This window comes from Aethalodelphis obliquidens, unplaced genomic scaffold (genome assembly GCF_003676395.1).
Source record: "Aethalodelphis obliquidens isolate GAN/ISIS:26980383/991018 unplaced genomic scaffold, ASM367639v1 scaffold53, whole genome shotgun sequence".
Classification (NCBI taxonomy): Eukaryota; Metazoa; Chordata; class Mammalia; order Artiodactyla; family Delphinidae; genus Aethalodelphis; species Aethalodelphis obliquidens.
The window spans coordinates 8,894,028-8,911,694 of record NW_020837997.1 but is presented as its reverse complement, the minus strand read 5'-3'; the positions used below and the strand labels follow the sequence as shown (position 1 = coordinate 8,911,694).

The 17,667-nt window shown below is 60.1% G+C and overlaps 1 protein-coding gene across 2 annotated transcripts; it reads left to right on the top strand.

The window, feature by feature from the left end:
* The first annotated feature begins 1,867 nt into the window (after positions 1 to 1,867).
* CAMSAP3 (calmodulin regulated spectrin associated protein family member 3) lies at positions 1,868 to 16,701 on the top strand. Of its 2 annotated transcripts, XM_027085736.1 has the most exons (18): positions 1,868 to 2,183; positions 7,619 to 7,872; positions 8,173 to 8,295; positions 8,379 to 8,474; positions 9,539 to 9,586; positions 9,848 to 9,986; positions 10,597 to 10,736; positions 10,822 to 10,915; positions 10,995 to 11,049; positions 11,200 to 11,273; positions 11,585 to 11,654; positions 11,740 to 13,171; positions 14,347 to 14,486; positions 14,567 to 14,874; positions 15,231 to 15,330; positions 15,735 to 15,847; positions 15,926 to 16,044; positions 16,134 to 16,701. In XM_027085736.1, the coding sequence occupies exons 1-18, from the start codon at positions 2,036 to 2,038 to the stop codon at positions 16,437 to 16,439; spliced, it is 3,759 nt and encodes a 1,252-aa protein (XP_026941537.1). In that variant the 5' UTR covers positions 1,868 to 2,035; the 3' UTR covers positions 16,440 to 16,701. The 2 variants fall into 2 exon arrangements, with proteins under 2 accessions (XP_026941537.1, XP_026941538.1); XM_027085737.1 differs by lacking the exon at positions 9,539 to 9,586 and having other exon boundaries at positions 1,872 to 2,183.
* Positions 16,702 to 17,667: the final 966 nt, after the last annotated feature.

The window sequence follows — 17,667 nt, the reverse complement described above, 5'->3', positions numbered from 1 at the left end:
AACACTGTTCTGTGCGTGTGTGTGTATAGATTGAAACCCCTGCCGTAATTGTAAAAATTCACCCACCTGGTCTCACTTATACATGACAAACAAGTGCATCTAGATGCACACAAATACCCTTACACACCCACAAAACCATTCAAAACACAACTCCTTACACATGTACACCTACTCACACACTACAGCCATATGTTCACAACCAGGCACCCATAAATGCACTTACACATACAGAGATACATTCAGATACTCAGTTTACATTCAGAAACCAGATACACACTCATACATGTGCACCTCGTCAAACTCACACTCACAGATCCGTGCAAATATCCACAAATCCACACAGATGTAAACGCCAGCTTCACACACACAAATACACAAAATACACTCAGCGATACATGTCAACAAATAAACAGATAACATATAAACCCAAACACATACGTACACTTATTATACACATGAAACTACACTCAGGTATACACATCGGGACATACACAAAGACCTCACACTCACAAGCACAAACACTTGTGCATTCACAATTACACACAGTTAAGAGGCACACAGTAGATATCTTGACAAAAAAACACAGGGGACACACAAGCAAATATTGACTACCCACAAATAGAGGCTCAGACATTTACAAGTACACCAGGCAACCTCCACACAGTTGCATCATGTATACAAATATCTGCGTTCACACACACACAAATATATTCTCTCTCACACACACACCCCTTCATACTGCCGTACACAGTCAAGCTCATACCACACATAGATTTGCTCACACAAATGTGCAGTTCCTAGATAAATAGGCACACTTGCACTCTCATAGATGCATCCAGAAATGGACATTCTTCTACAGTTATACCCACTTCCACTGTTTACGCACCCTGTCACACCACCTTATCTCACACCATATACCCAAACACAGTCACCCACAAATACACTCACATGTAAATACACATATCTGAGCACAACACATTCCACAATCGCTACCCCCATACACACACCCGTGTGCACACAATCATACTCATAGACTCATATACAAATGCACTTAGATACAAATACATCATCCTCATTTACACACAATTGGAGCCCAGCCCCCAACAAATTCTGTTGATACCACAAATGCACACACAGACATTTGCAAATATACCCAGTAACAGCCATTCAACCACACTCACAGATACAAGCTGTCACACTCCTGCATAATTACACACACTCTCAGTTTGTCGCACATACTCCTTCACTGACATTCATCACACCCTGACACAAAAGAGATGTACATTTAGATGCTCACAAATAGGAAAACTCACAAATGCACTGACAAAACACAAATACACACACACTCCTGAATCCTCAGGACACCAACACCTACACAACACAGATCCTTGTACACACAACACACATAAAAACAAGGACGCGCGCGTTGTCACATTCGCACAGATACGGACACGCAGACACCCTCAAACACATTCCACACCCTCCTTTCACCACCCAAACACGTCCAGAGATGCACACACTGATGCGAATACAGACACACCTTCTTGGACGCTCACAAGACACAATGAGAAACAGGTGCACACACGCGCGCGCTGCCTCCAGGCCGGGAATGACAAGCTCACACTCACATCTAAGGAAACACAGTTGGGCAGGCACACACACCCGCAAGCAGAGAGGGTCCCTCACCCTCCCCAGCGCGCGCGCACACACAGGCGCGCGCGCGCACACACACTCCTCCGCAGCCTCCCCCGCCACCACCGCAGTCTGGGCCCGCCCCACCCTGCGGCGGCGAGGGGCCGGAGAGGCGAGGGGACAGGGTCGGGGGCCAGGCCCGGGGGCGGGGCACACCTGGGCTCCGCCCCGGGGCGGGGCCGACGCAGCGTCGTGAGCGCGATCGGCCGCACCTGGCTCGCCTGCGGCCGCGGCGGTGACGGTGGTGGTGACGGCGGGCCCGGCCAGGGTGCTAGCGCGGCGCAGCCCAGCCCAGCTCAGCCGGAGCGAGCGCGGAGCCGGTGCCCGCAGCCCCGGCGCCGCCATGGTGGAGGCGGCGCCCCCCGGGCCCGGGCCGCTGCGGAGGACCTTCCTTGTGCCCGAGATCAAATCGCTGGACCAGTACGATTTCTCGCGGGCCAAGGCGGCGGCCAGCCTGGCGTGGGTGCTGCGGGCCGCGTTCGGGGGCGCAGGTACCAGGCCGGGGGAGAGGGGGCGGCAGGTGCGGGGGGCGGGGCGCCGCGCCGGGGAGGCCGGGGCCGTGGGAACAATAGCGCCGGTCGCCGGGGGTCCCCGGGCCCGGGCCCCTGCGCGCCGGGCCTCTGGGCTTCCTGCTCGGCCCAGGCGGTGGACTTTGCCCGGCCGGCTGCGGGAGCGCGGTGGGGGTGGGGCCGGCGGCCCAGCTCCGCGCCGGGACCCGGGCGTCCCGGACCCCAGGTGACCCGGGCAGGGTCTGCGGGCTGAGTGTTGTCTCCCACTGCGGGCCTCGCCTGGCTGCCCTCCCCCCCCTTTACACACACATCGTGCGCCCGCGAGGACCCCCGCCCCCGTCCAGCCCGGACGCACACCCCGCGTCGGCCCTGCCTGCTCTAGGGGCGGTGAGGGGAGCGGGAAGCCCCTGTTTCGCCTCCACTGCCCCGGCCGGCGGCTGGCAGCTGTGACTTATTGCCCCATTTTGCTTAGGAGGCGGGCGAGCCCAGCAGAAGGGAAATGGCTTTTCCAAGATCGCCGGGGGTGGGGGCCCAGGTGCAGGGCCTTCTCCCACTTCCTCCCCCCGGTTCACGTGTGTGAAGAACTCAGGCCACCCCACCGGGGAGGATGCGAATGGGTCCCTAGGATTTGCGGCCCAGGGAAGGCTCAGTAATGGCCCCATGCCAGAGCTGAGAGTCAGGGCCTGGCCATGGGGAAGACGAGTTAATTAAGGTCTGGGCCTTCTGGGGGGACGCCCTGCCCTCCCACTGGTCCTGCCCACTGGTCTTGGCACCAGCTGAGCACAGCCCATCATACCTTCAGTGGCCTTCCCAGAACAACCAGTTCTGGGTGTGGGTCTTGGTGACAGCTGTCCGGCTCCTGGTTCCGCCTGAGCCTGTCTTTCTCCCAGTCTCTTTCCCTGCACCCTCCCAAGCAGGGCCCACTCTGGGGCTCACCGCCCACAGGGATCTGCTTGAGAAAGGGGGTGGGGGGTGGGGGGATGGTTGGCGGGGAGAGACCCAGGTCTGCCCCAGCCCCTCGCATCCCAGGTTATGAGGCCACAGAGGACTCAACTTTGGGAATCAGAATTGGCTTTGAGTCCCACGCTCCACCAGAATGTGGACGAATTAACCCAATTCTCTAAGCTTCTGTTTGGTCCTCTATAAAAGAAGGCATTTGTGCACTTTGTTATCCATTTCACAAATGTCTGCGGGGCACCCACTAAGTACCAGGGCAGTGCTGGGGTGATTGGGGTCCCAGTTCCTCCTCTCACAAGGTGAGAGAGACTGACCACGGGATTATTCTGTTTCTGGCGCACAAGTACACACTAAGTGGATGTTGCTATTCCTGCTGCCGTGACCAGTGGTATTTTTATTAACGATAATGTTATTCATCATCTGGTCAGGGGACAGAAGAGAAATTACTGTACCATTTCCCAGAAAGAAAAGTCAGGTCCCTGGGGGACGCCCTGACTCACCCGGTTCTGTTCTCCCTGACCCAGCTCCCCTGCGTTGTGTGACATCCTTCCCGAAGGTCACGTTGAATCTGCCCCCCCACCCACGTTCTCTAAACAGAGGGGGTCTGAGGAAGGTGGGCCCCCAGGCTCTGAGCGGGAAGTGGGGAGCAGAGCCCTGCTTGGTTCATGGACTCTGGGACTCTTTACTGATGCCTGTTGGGTGCCAGTCCAGTGCTGGGTGCTCAGGATGGAGAGAGGGGGATGAGACGAAACCAGATCATTGCTGCTAAGAGTGATAAAGTCGGTGATGTCCAGTTAATGTCGAGGCGTGCTGAGGGCCTTCCAGCGAGCAGCTGGGGGAGGAAAATCCCTGAAATCTTCCAGGGAGGGGAGGAGAAAGGAAGGCTCCCAAGAGGAGGGAGCATTTGAACCTTGAAGGGTGTGTAGGAGTTTGCCAGGGGGAGGAGACCAACAGCGAGTTCTCCAAGAAAAGTGTACAGGTCCCAGTGGTGGCCAGGAGTGGCCAGGGAGATGAGGGAGTCTGGTGCAAGTGATGAGGGCCTCTCAGGCCATGGATGGGGAATCTGAGGGCCCTGGGGAGACATGGAAGGTGTTTGGGGACTGACCAGATGAGATCAGATATGCAGTTGCCCCGGGGGAATAACGGCTGGGGGAAGGGGTAGTTCTGATGGCCCCAGGGTACAGGCCTGAAGAGGCTGGGCAGGAATGCAGGCTACTGGGTTCCACAGAACTCAAGCTCAGAGATAAGGAAGGGTGGCATCTTTATGCAAGTTTGGGAAACACCACATGCAGTCCCTTAGGCCGCCAGAACCTCCAGGTGATGCTTAGGGAACTAGGGTCCCATCGGCTCTGCCCTTTACTATCTCTGTGATCTTGGCCAAGTCATCTTAGCTCTCTGGGCCTCGGTTTTCTTATCTGTACAACAGATAAGAATAAGTCTCGGAATAATTCAACGAGCAAATGCACACAAGGCGGCAGCGGCGGTGGTGGTCCAAGGGCTAGCTGCGCTTTAGCTGTGCTGCCCAGTGTGGTAGCCACGAGCGGCATCTGGCCAGTCTGAATTGTGAGGTGCTGGACATGTAAAATACACAGTGGCTTTGGAAGCCTTTGTAGCAAAAAAAAAAAAAGTGAAATATCTCGTTAATAACGTTTTTATGTTGATGACGTGTTGAAACGATAATATTTTGGGTATATATAGGGCGAAATATATTGCTAAGTTAATGTTACTTGTTGCTACTTTTTTAATGTAGTGACTATAAAAGTTTAAACTTCCTGTGTGGCTCACATTCTATTCCTATCGGACAGGACTGCTCTACAGTAAATGGTCAATAGAACACTTTATAGTATAGAGCGGTGGATCTCAACCAAAGATGAGTTTGTCACTTAAGGGACATTTAGCAGTGTCTGGAGACATTTCTGGTTGTTGCTACTTGAAAGGACAGTGCTCTTGCCATCTAGTGAGGAGAGACCAGGGATTCTGCTAAATATCTTAACAATGCACAGGACAGCACCCCCCTGCCCCAATTCCCCACACCTCAGCCCCACTAAACACAAAATTATCCAGCCCCAAATGCCAAGTGTGCCGAGGTGGAGACAGACTGGTGTAAAGTAAGGACTTGATAAACATTAGCTATCGGTAGCTCTAGCTCAAGTTGTCATCTTCAAGGCCCTGACAAGCCCTGCAGGAAAGAAACTTTAATTTTGCTGATGGGACCAGGAAGCTACCGGGCGCTGGAGAGAGGGGGAGGAGGGTTTGGCTTCAGGGGATGCCAGGAGCTGAAACCAGATGACTGATTGGATGTTGGAGCCGGGAGAGAGAAGGAGAGATGGTGATCTGTCTCTCACTGTGATGGGGACAGAGAGAAGGATTACGTTTGGAGTAAGACGCTGAGCATGATGGGTGTTGCCTGGGCTGTGGCAGGTGGCAGTGTTCAGATGGCCATGGAAGCCATCATAGTAGCGGGGGCAAGTCCATTGACAGGACTGCTCAGACAGAGCTGTTGGGAGCCCAGCATCAAAGAGGCATGTCAGGAGGTGGCCTGGCTTGAGTGGTGGGAGAGAGAGAAAAAGATGCCAGGGGGAGGAAGTTTTCTGGAAGAAGGAGGTACTCGGCAGAGAGCCCAGGCAAGATAGTGGGCATTGGAAGGCCACTGCTGGCCTTGGGGAGGCCGGGAGCTAGGAGGGCAAGGGCAGATCAGGGAGGTTGGGACAGGGGAAGGGTGGAAGGAAAGAAAACCTGGAGAACTCTTTTTTTTTTAATTGAAATGTAGTTAATTTACAATGTGTTAGTTTCAAGGGTACAGCAAAGTGATTCAGTTATACACACACATATATATATACTTTTTCAGATTCTTTTCCAGTATAGGTTATTACAAGATAATGAGTATAGTTCCCTGTGCTAGACAGTAGGTCCTTGTTGCTTACCTGTTTTATACATGGTAGTGTGTATATGTTAATCCCAAACTTGTAATTTATCTCCCCTGCCCATCATTTTTCTTTACCCTAAGTTTGTTTTCTATGTCTGTGGGTCTATTTCTGTTTTGTAAATAAGTTCATTTGTATCATCTCTTTTAGATTCCACATATAAGTGATATCATATGATATTTGTCCTTGACTGACTTCACATAATATGATAATCTCTAGGTCTGGAGAACTCTCCTTTCAAGGAGCAGAGAGATGGCCCAACTCTACATGGGGTTTGGGTATTAAGTAAGAAGGTCAAGTGTGAGTTTAGGGGGTGGGGAAAGAGTGGGGGGGTGGGGCAGGTAGGGACTGAAAGCCAGGGTGCCTGGGTCCTTGTAGGTGAGGGTAGGGGCCTCTGGAGAGCATCGCTGTGAATTCAGGCACCTGAGGAAGGCCTGGTACGACACATTCAAATGTTTTTAAGCAGTAGAATCCTGCCCCTTTCCATCCTTTCAAACACGCAGAAGCCCAGTATACGAAGCAGCAGCTCTGACTGGGATGAGTTGGGGCCTCCCTGGAAGACCCATGAGGGCACATCCAACCGCCTTGGCCTCGGCTGCCTCTTGTCTACCTCCCAGATCTTCTTGGCGGCTTATTCTGATCTTTCTCCTCCCCACCCTTGGGTCCCACTTGGTTGGGGCTCTGCCACCCCTCCTCCCTCCACATGCGGCTTCCTCAAGCCTCTTCCTACCCTGCCCCTCTCTTTCAGGGTTTTTGTGGCTGCCTCTAAGCTCCAGCCCCTCCTGTACCCCCATCTCAGCCACCACCCTCTTTCTCTTGCCTTCCGCCTCCCTCTGTCTCTCTTCCCCCTCACTCCCAATGGGGCCCTGGGTGCCTCTCCCGCCTCCCCTTCAGTCACCAAGTTCAGGCCATTCACCTGCCCCTCACAAAGTATTTGCAGTCTGTCCCCCTCCCCCATTGCATGTCCTGTCATCCCACCCCCTGCTTAAGGCCTGGGTTTGAATCCCAGTCCAGAGCTGTGTGGCCTTCTTGGTGCCTAGGTTTCCTCATTTGTAAAGCGGAGTTACCACGTGTGCCCTGGCTGCTTCTTCCTAGGGTTGCCTGAAGGCAAAGCGAGTCCGCTGGGGTGGTGTAGGGCACCCAGGGAGATCGATTCAGTCACACTGTCGTGCAGTCCTTAGGTGAGGGCGAGAGGGGAGGCTACAAGACCCCGCCCATCTGGCCTCCGCCCCCTCTCCTCAGGGTCCAAGAGCCCGCCATCTCCCCGAGGCATGTGCTCTCTCCCACCTCCTCGCCTTTGTATGCAGACCCCCTGCCTGGAACACCGTCACCCCTTCCTCTGGCAAACTCCCCCACACCTGCACCTCGTGTCTCAGGCCAGGTGCCCTATTTTCCCGTCCCGGTGCCATCCTCCCTGGTCCAGACCCGCAACGACCCACCCCCCATAATTGGGTCCATGTAATTGTATGTATGCGGAGGGGTTATGTCCGGTAGCCCTGACCCGCCATGATCCACCCCCCCTCCTCGCCCCGGCAGAGCATGTGCCCTCGGAGCTGTGGGAGCCCTTCTACACCGACCAGTATGCACAGGAGCACGTGAAGCCCCCGGTGACGCGGCTGCTGCTCTCGGCTGAGCTCTACTGCCGGGCCTGGCGCCAGGCGCTGCCGCAGCTCGAGACGCCCCCCAGCCCCTCTGCGCTACTGGCCCTGCTGGCGCGGAGGGGCATGGTGCCCGCGCTGCCCGAGCGCCCGGTGCAGGACGCCGACCTGAGGCACCAGCCTATCCTCATGGTAGGCCACGCCCCTACCACGTTAGGTCCCGCCCACCAGGCCTGGCTCCTCCCCTCATGGCTGCTCCCACCAGGCCAGGCTCCTCCTGCCAAGCCTGGAGCCTCCCAAAAGGCGCTAACTCTGGCTCCTGAGGGCTTGCCTACCCGGCCCACCAGATCCCTAAGGCCTAGTTTGTGACCTCAAAGCTTGGACTGCCTCCCAAGTCCCCCCCACTTCGAGCCCCTCCCACCTCCAGGTTCTTCCTCTTTCTTCTCCCTGGGAGGCGCTCTGGTCTCACCCTGCAGCTCTTTGCCTCCACAGGGAGCCCACCTAGCTGTCATTGATGCCCTCATGGTTGCCTTCGCCTTTGAGTGGACAAAGACACTGCCTGGTCCCTTGGCCCTGGCCAGCTTGGAGCACAAGCTCCTTTTCTGGGTGGACACGGTAGGTGGGGCCTGGGCCAAGGTGGGCTGGTGGGGGCCAGGATCACCCAGTGACTGGAGCACTGACCTCTCCCTGCTCCCCAGACCATCCGGCGGCTGCAGGAGAAGACAGAGCAGGAAGCTGCCCAGAGGGCATCTCCCGCGGCCCCTGCCGATGGCGTGGCCCCAGCGCAGGCTTCGGTGAGCCTGGGGCGATGGATGGAAGGAAGGGCGGCCCCTCGAGGGCTGGGTGGGCAGGTTGGAGCTGTGCCTCGAGGCCATTCCTACACTGGGGGGCTGGAGGTGACTCTCTCTCTCTGCCCTCTCCCCTCTGCCGCCCCTGCCACTCTCCTCTCTGCCTCTCTGGCATCAGTGTCCCACACGCTGGTACTGGAAGCTGGTTCCTGTAAGTGGGGCTCTCTCTCTGCCCCGTCTGCCTGCCCTGCTTGTTGCTGTCTGTGTGTCTGTTTCTGCCTGCCTGTCCTGCTCCCTCTCCTGTCTCTCCCCAGATATGAGCAAAGGAAGTAGGACCCCAGCCCTGGGGGCACAGAGAGAAACCCTTTGGGAACCAAGGGAAGGGGGGAATCTCTGCTGTTCCTGAAAGGACAGACTTCTCCCCGGTACATGACTCACCTCCCAGTAATCAAGAGGCTTGTCCACTTGAGCCAAGGTGGGGAGAGGGAGGACCCCAGCCCATCAGACACATGGATCCTGACCCCAACAGGCAGGGCACATGGAGAAGACCCCTCTAGCCAAGAGAAAGATCCTCAAACCCAAAAGAGGGTAGAAGAACCTTCCTGAGACTCCAGCTTCCCTAAGGACAGCTCCCTGCTCTCAGTTTTGGGGGCAGTGGGGTGTCCATCCCTGAAGTACAAGGGGAAAGTGACCACTGCAGGTGTCGGGGGGAGGTTTTGGGCTGAAGTCCCTGCCTTTGCTCACTTCAGGGTCTCCTTCCGCCCACACTAGGGCCGGGGTTGGGGGTTCCTCTCCTGCCTTCCTGCTTCCTCTGCATCCCCTCCCCCAGCTGTGACCTGGGTCTTGTGTTGGGAGGAGAGGATTCCCTGCATGAGTGGCTGCTCTGTGGGGTCCCTCCTGGCTGGGAGGAGCTGGGGTCCCCAAAGCCGGCCAGGGCGCAGTCAGGGAGCTGGATGGCCAGGGCTCAGGACAGGGGTCAGGGCTGTCTCCTCCCCCGCCGGAGGTGTGCTTGGGGGCCCAGCAAGTCAGCACCCCTCCCGCCCCGCTGACAGCTGCTCCTCTCCCCCCAGCACGCAATTGCCTTCTGTTTGAAGGAGTCGGGGAGCAAACCCCCCATGGTAACGTATCCCCCACCCCAGGGTCCCAGGAGTCCCTGTCCCCAGCCCCCGCTGCTGGCCTGGCTGCTCGCAGACACCTCCTCTGCCTCTTGCTGCTGCCCTTCCCCTGCTCCAGGCTGGCCCCCCCCACTCTGGCTCTGGGACCCCCGGCTTCACGCCCCCTCGTGGCGGAAACCCCAGGCCTCCCCGCCCAGCCTGCATGACTGCTGACCTCGGAGGGGGCCAGCTTGACCTCTGACCTGACCCGGCTCCCACCCACAGATCCGATATCGCAAGGACCGCGCCGTGGCCCGACGCGCCCCCTGCTTTCCGACCGTGACCAGCCTCCAGGACCTGGCAAGTGGGGCTGCGCTGGCCGCCACGATCCACTGCTACTGTCCCCAGCTCTTGCGCCTCGAGGGTGAGTGAATGTGCCTGAGCCAGACCCCGTCCTTGCAAGCCTGGCACCCAGGCATTGGCGTCTGTCCCCAGAGTAGTACAGCGATTGTAAGTGCAGCTCCCAGAATTGGCAGACCTGGGTTTGAAGCCCTCTCTTCCCGTAATGAGCTGTGTGACCTTGCACAAGTGTCTAAACCTCTCTGTGCTTTATATAACTCACTCCTGCAGCAGATACTGATAGAGTACGAACTGCCAGGTCCTGTTTTAGGTGCCAGAGCTCCAGCCAGAACGATACAGACCCGTTCCTGACCTCAGGCGGCTCACATCCTAGTTGGGAGAGAAAGACAATAAGTTCATCGAGAGGAATGTTCCGGATGTTAGGTGCTCTGAAGGGCACTGGGTAGTCAGGATAAGCTTTCTGAGTTGAGTTCTTGGGGAACTAGCACTCCAGGTGATGGGAACAGCAGATGCAAAGGTCTGAGCAACAGCCTGTCACGGTACACACCTTGTGAAGGGGGCCTAGCCTGGCTCGTCAGAGGTCCTCTGTGCATGTTGGCTGCTGGGCCCCCGCCTCCCTGGGGCCCCATCCTCCTTCCCTCAGAGCTGGGGACGCAGGCATCCTGTCCTTACAGAGGTGTGCCTCAAGGACCCCATGTCTGTGGCGGACAGCCTGTACAACCTCCAGCTGGTGCAGGATTTCTGCGCCTCCCGCCTTCCTCGGGGCTGCCCGCTCTCTCTCGAGGACCTGCTTTATGTCCCACCGCCCCTCAAGGTAAGGCCATCTCGGGGCCTTGTGGGCAGAGGGGGTGTGTCGGAGGCCGTGCGCCTGGTTGGCTGACCCTACTTTCCACCTCCAGATCAACCTGATGGTGCTGCTAGCGGAGTTGTTCATGTGCTTCGAGGTGCTGAAACCCGACTTCGTGCAGGTCAAGGATCTGCCTGATGGTCACGGTGAGGCCCGACCCTGGGTCCGGGGGGCGTGGGAGCGGGGGAGGCCAAGCCCTGCCTGACCCTCCGCTCTGTGCTGCAGCTGCCTCCCACAGGGCCACGGAGGCCTCCCCACCTCAGAACAACAGCGGCAGCAGGTACCACTCCCCTGTTGGGTTGAGACTACACAGCCCCAATGGGCTCCTCCTCCTGCGGGGACGGGGAAGGGAGATGATCTGGTCTCCACTCCCAGGAGGGCCGAGGGAGGGGGAGAGGGGGCCCCTCGGCTGACGCGTATCTCTTGGCAGTTCTCCTGTCTTCAACTTCCGCCATCCACTCCTGTCATCTGGTGGCCCCCAGTCCCCACTCCGAGGATCCACAGGTGAGGGCAGGGAGATGGCCTGTCACTGGAGACCCCCATCCAAAGACCACCCCAGCTGACCTCATGTTGTCCCTCTAGACCCCTCCATTGGGTCTCTCTGGCACCCGAATGACTCCTTGGTGACACTCGTTGTCCCCCCAGTGACCTCCCCAGTGGCTCAACAGGACCCCGTAGTGACACCACCCACAGTTATCCATCCGCATAATGACCCATCAGTGACTCACCCGTTGACAACCCGTGGCTGACGCCACCCAGGGTCCCCATTGACCCCCCGAGTGAGCACTGAGTGACCACTCACTGCCCCTCCCCAGGCTCGCTGAAGTCCTCCCCGTCCATGTCCCACGTGGAGGCCCTCGGCAAAGCCTGGAACCGTCAGCTCAGGTGAGCGCATCGCAAGGGCCCGGGCAGTGGAGCGGGTGGGGCCCAGGCTTGTCCCAGGGGCTGACCCCTCCCTCCGGCCGCCCAGCCGTCCCCTTTCCCAGGCCGTGTCGTTCAGCACTCCCTTTGGCCTGGACAGCGACGTGGATGTTGTCATGGGAGACCCCGTCCTACTCCGCTCCGTCAGCTCAGACAGCCTGGGTCCCCCGCGCTCTGTGCCAGCCCGGACCCCCACCCAACCAGCCCCGGAGACTGGCGACCTGCCTACCATCGAGGAGGCCCTGCAGATCATCCACAGTGCCGAGCCCCGGCTGCTCCCAGATGGGGCTGCCGACGGCAGCTTCTACCTCCACTCTCCCGAGGGGTCCTCCAAACTGCCACTGGCTTCCCCCTACCCACCCGAGGGGGCCACCAAAGCACCCACCTACTCGCCCCACCCCGAGGGCCTCTCGAAACCGTCTCCCTGCCCAGTGGGGGAGGTATCGAAACCGCCAGCCCTGTCTGAGGGCTCCCCGAAGGCGGCGGCTTCATCCCCAGTGGCCAGCAACTCTGAAGTGAAGATGACCAGCTTTGCTGAACGCAAGAAGCAGCTGGTGAAGGCCGAGGCTGAGGCAGGGTCCCCGGCAGCCACCCCAGTGGCACCAGAGGCCCTGAGCTCAGAGATGAGTGAGCTTGGAGCCCGGCTAGAGGAGAAACGCCGGGCCATAGAGGCTCAGAAGCGACGGATCGAGGCCATCTTTGCCAAGCACCGCCAGCGACTGGGCAAGAGCGCATTCCTGCAGGTGCAGCCGCGGGAGGCCGGCGGGGAAGCAGAGGTGGAGCCGGGCCTGGCCCCTGGTGGGGAGCGGCCGGCAGGCGAGGGCCAGGGTGAGCAGTCGCCACGGCCAAAGGCAGTGACCTTCTCGCCGGAACTGGGCCCGGTGCCCCCCGAAGGGCTGGGGGACTATAACCGGGCGGTCAGCAAGCTGAGTGCAGCGCTGAGCTCGCTGCAACGGGACATGCAGAGGCTCACGGACCAGCAGCAGCGGCTCCTGGCCCCGCCAGAGCCCTCTGGGCCTGCCCCGCCTCCCGCAGCATGGGTCATCCCTGGTCCCACGACGGGCCCCAAAGCCGCGTCCCCCAGCCCCGCCCGGCGTGCTCCAGCTGCCCGGCGCAGCCCCGGGCCTGGCCCCAGCCCCACACCCCGGAGCCCGAAGCACGCGCGGCCGGCGGAGCTGCGGCTAGCACCCCTGACGAGGGTGCTCACGCCTCCCCACGATGTGGACAGCCTCCCCCACCTGCGCAAGTTCTCGCCGAGCCAGGTGCCCATGCAGACACGCTCCTCTATCCTTCTGGCGGAGGGGCCGCCCCCCGAGGAGCCCGCGGCCCGGCCTGCCCTCGTCGAGATCCCGCTGAGCAGCCTGGAAGAGCCCACGGCTGAGGATGACGGAGATGGGAGCCCCCCTGGTGCTGAGGATTCCTTAGAAGAAGAGGCATCTTCAGAGGGAGAGCCCCGGACCGGGCTGGGATTCTTCTATAAGGTGAGTCACCTGAGCAGGTGGGGGAGGGGCCAGGTGGGTAGATGGATGGATGGTCAGGGATGGGTGGGCGGGTGGGTAGACAGGCAGTCGCATGGATAGGGCTTTCCCAATGGATGGACAAACAGATGGAACTGGGGGTGGGGTGGGGAACAGAGGTGGACGGGTGGTTAGCCAGGTGGCAGCTGGCAGACAGACAAGGTGTGTATGTCCAGATGGACACGTAGATGGGGTGGGTGGATAGACAGAGGGAGAACAGGTAGTAGACAGTTGGACAGGGCTGGGCGGATGGATGGATGGGTGGGTGACGGACAGATGGACAGGAGTGGGTTTAGACAGATGGGGCTAGGGTCCTCTATGGTATCCCCTCCCTCCTGCTCCCTCCTTCATCCCCTACCGGCTCCCCTTCCTGACTCTTCCATATCCAATCACTCTTCTTCCTGTTGGCATCCCCAGCCTGGGCCACCACTTCTTACCTGGACACCAGCAGTCATGTCCTGATTGGTCTCCACTGCCCACCCCTCACCACACACCAATCCCTGGCCATTTTCAACTGAGCGGTTAGCAAAATTTATTTAAAATGTAAATTGGACCTTGTCACCCCCTTATTTCAAACCCTTCTGTAGGTCCTCTTTGCTCTTAGAATAAGTCTTTCCCATGGCTGTAGGCTCTGCTTGCCCCTGACCTCATCCTATGGCATCCTCCCCAGCTCTGCATCCCAGCCACACTGGCCTCCCTGCTGTTCCACACCTGCTAGGCTTGTTCTGGCCTCAGGGCCTTTGCACTTGCTATTCGCGCTGCCCAGAATGCTCTCCTCACCGCTCACCCCCATCCAGTTCAGTCCTCATCATCATTCTCCGAGGTTGCTTCCTCTGGGAGGCCCCCTCGGTGTCCCCAGGCCAGGATAGGTCCCTACCCACAGTGTAGACTGACAGCAGCCTCTGCTGGTGTTCACCAATGTTGGTGTGACACCTGATTGCCTTCCTCGCTGCGTTAAGCGCTTGGTGTGCCCAGAACCCAGCATGGGGCTGTGCTACAGCAGGTGCCCACCAAGTGCCTTCAGACCAATTACAAACACTCAAGGACAGGCGAGCGGCTGGCAGGCTGGGTCGACACAAGGTCAGACTCCAGCCGAGCCAGGGGAGGGACAGCCAGCTACACTTGGTGCCTGCCCCCAGGATGAAGACAAGCCCGAGGACGAGATGGCCCAGAAGAGGGCCAGCCTGCTGGAGCGTCAGCAGCGGCGGGTGGAGGACGCACGGCGGCGGAAACAGTGGCAGGAGGCCGAGAAGGAGCAGCGGAGGGAGGAGGCTGCGAGGTGAGGCTGGACCCAGCCTGGGGAGTCTCCCGCCACTGGCGTCCCCACAACCTGACTGCTTCGATCCCCTCAATCTGCAGGCTGGCCCAGGAGGAAGCAGCCCCCGGGCCCCCGGCCCCCGCAGCTCCTGCGGCTCCTGCCTCAACCGCAGCCCCTGCCACCCGGGCCCCAGCCGAGGAGGAGGTGGGCCCCCGGCGGGGGGAGTTCACGCGGCTCGAGTATGAACGCCGGGCCCAGCTGAAGCTGATGGATGACCTCGACAAGGTGCTGCGGCCCCGGGCGATGGGGAGCGGGGGGCCGGGCCGGGGCGGTCGGAGGGCCCCCCGGCCACGCTCCGGTTGCTGTGATGACTCGGCCCTGGCGCGAAGCACAGCCCGTGGCCTGCTGGGTGAGGCCCCCGTGGGTGTGTGGGGCGGGAGGTGCAGGGCACATCCGCAGGGCCGAAGCGTGGGCTCCCAGGGGTCAAGGCTTCCACAAGGATGTGGGGCTGCAGCGGGGTAAGGGCCGTGGGCAGAGCTGGCCTGGGGTTCTCTCCACGGCTTAACAGGGGAAGGGCCGCTTCCCACAGCCTGGCGTGGTGGGGTGAGGTGGGGAGGTCATTCTCCAGCGAGGCTGCGCAGGGCGAGGGTCTCGGACAGGGCTGACCGCACATTCCCTCACCAGCCGGCCAACTAAGGTCCCCTGGGCATATGTGAAGGTAAGGGGACTTCAGGTGGGGCCTGACCTGACACCCTCTGCTGCCAGGCTCTCGGCTCAGCAAAGTCTACTCCCAGTCCACCCTGTCTCTGTCCACTGTGGCCAACGAGGCGCCCAATAACCTCGGCGTGAAGAGGCCCACGTCTCGGTGAGTTTAGCCTGGGCGGGCAGGTGTTTGTGTTCCAGGTGGCCTCTCAGAGAGATAGGAGAGGAGAGGAGAGAGGGAGGGAGGAGAGAGGGAGAGGGAGGGGGAGGGAGAGCGAGAGAGAGAGAGAGAGGGAGGGACAGGGAGAGGGAGCCTTAGGAGGGTGATATGGCACGAGGGTGTGCATCTGCCACCAAAGATGCAAGGCTGCACACCTGAGACGGGTGTTCAATGTGCCCGGGGCCGGAAGAGGGCCCTGCGTGGACTTGGGAGCCCAGATGATGTCAGTGGATGCGTCCTGCCTGCTGGGCTGTGTCCTGGGCTCGCCCTTCCCGGGTCCCACAGCACACTGATTGGGAGGCTTCGTCCACCGCTGACCGCACCCCACCCCACCCCTCCCCCCGCAGGGCTCCATCTCCATCCAGCCTCATGTCCCCAAGCCGCCTGCCTGGCAGCCGAGAACGTGAGTGGGAGAACGGCAGCAACGCCTCCTCCCCGGCCTCAGTGCCTGAGTACACGGGTAGGTGGGACTTCGGGGGGTGAGCACCGGGCCCCACCGGCGCCCCCGGTTGTCCCTGCTGACCGCCCCGCCCCCTAGGTCCGCGGCTGTACAAGGAGCCGAGCGCCAAGTCCAACAAGTTCATCATCCACAACGCCCTGTCGCACTGCTGCCTGGCGGGCAAGGTGAACGAGCCCCAGAAGAACCGCATTCTTGAGGTGGGCCTGGGCCGGGGCTGGCGGACTGGCGGCGGGCGGGTCGCAGGGGCCCTGCTGGCCTGGCTAACTGCTTCCGCCCCCCCACCCAGGAGATCGAGAAGAGCAAGGCCAACCACTTCCTGATCCTCTTCCGCGACTCAAGCTGCCAGTTCCGGGCCCTGTACACGCTGTCCGGGGAGACGGAGGAGCTGTCGCGGCTGACAGGCTATGGCCCCCGGACGGTCACGCCCGCCATGGTGGAGGGCATCTACAAGTACAACTCGGACCGAAAGCGCTTCACCCAGATCCCCGCCAAGACCATGTCCATGAGTGTGGATGCCTTCACCATCCAGGGGCACCTCTGGCAGAGCAAGAAGCCCACCACTCCCAAGAAGGGCAGCAGCACCCCCAAATAGCCCCGTCCCGGGTGGTCCGCAGGCCGGGCCCCATGTGCTCTGGCCACCGCCCTCCTGGGGGACAGCCCAGAGGACAGTCCATTGGTATGCCCGGGTCCTGTCTGTCCCCCCGTGACCTCGCCTGGGTGGGGCTGGAGTCCCCACACCCTTACTTTGGTCCCGTCCTGCTGTGGGGGCTGAGCTGGGAGGTTCAGGGACTCAGGGCTCAGCTCAGTCCCCCGTCTGTCCTCCCCACCTTCTCGAATAAAGTAATTTAAAAAGAGCTCGACTGAGGCTGGCTGGGGTGCCTGGTGACATCTCTGCCCGAGACGGTTTCCCATACTCGCCGGCTGTTCCCTGCCTCCCGTTCCCTCTTGAACTTGCTCCAGCCTCTCCTCTGCCTCCTCGACACGACCCGGCCCCCAGGGCCCCGTGGCTGCTTCCCAGCTGCCTCTTAACTGACTTCCTGGGCACCTGAGGCCTCTGGCCAGCCCTCCCCGCCCCCGCTCGCTTCAGTTTTCTCCTCAGTGTGGCTGTTATTATCGGCCCGTCCTGGCATTTGGTCCTTGGCCAACTGCTGAACGTGATCTCTCCTCCAGCTGCCTGCCTGCGTTTCTAGGCTCCGTGGCCGCCTCTGGGCCGGGGGTTCCTGTTTCTCTCCTCTGAGCTACACGTCCAAGGGTCTGGTTGCCGCCTTGGCACGGCCGCTGGACGTCTCAGGTGGACGAGCTACGTCACAAGCTCGAGCGGGCGGAACTCGGGTCTCCCTGCAGCTCAGCCCCTCCACCGCCACTGGATCCCACACATTCACCTCCCGAGGGCCTCTCTGGCTCGCGCGCCTCTCTCTGTCCCCGTGACTGCGCCCCCAGCCACCTCCTGCCACAAGCCGGTCCCCACAGCAGCCTGCCTGGCCCGTTCAGGGCACAAATCCGGTTAAGTCCCCGAATGCTTAAAATCCTTTACTAGCTTAGAGCCCGCTAATGGCTTCCGGGAGCTTAGGACTAAGGACCGCACCTAGGCCATGGCCCGTGGCTGAGGTCTGGCTCCTGGCAGCTGTCCAGGGAGAGAAGCGCCTTGCTTAGGTCACAGAGCTGGTTGGGGCCCGCCTGCCTCCGGAGCTCTCAGCCCAGCCTCTTCCCAAGGGGAGGGGGATGCCCTCATCCAAGGAAGAAGGGTTCGTGGTGGGGAGGCTGAGTATCTCTATCTGCTGAGAGGGAGGGGCGCAGGGGCCCCCTCCAGGCTCAGGGCC

Bases quoted from the DNA above. Each gene is read 5' to 3' on its own strand.
- CAMSAP3 (XM_027085736.1), top strand. From the start codon at position 2,036: ATGGTGGAGGCGGCGCCCCCCGGGCCCGGGCCGCTGCGGAGGACCTTC. The intron at 8,475-9,538 runs GTGAGCCTGGGG...CTCTCCCCCCAG, and splicing joins TGGCCCCAGCGCAGGCTTCG to CACGCAATTGCCTTCTGTTT. The intron at 14,487-14,566 runs GTGAGGCTGGAC...CTCAATCTGCAG, and splicing joins CGGAGGGAGGAGGCTGCGAG to GCTGGCCCAGGAGGAAGCAG.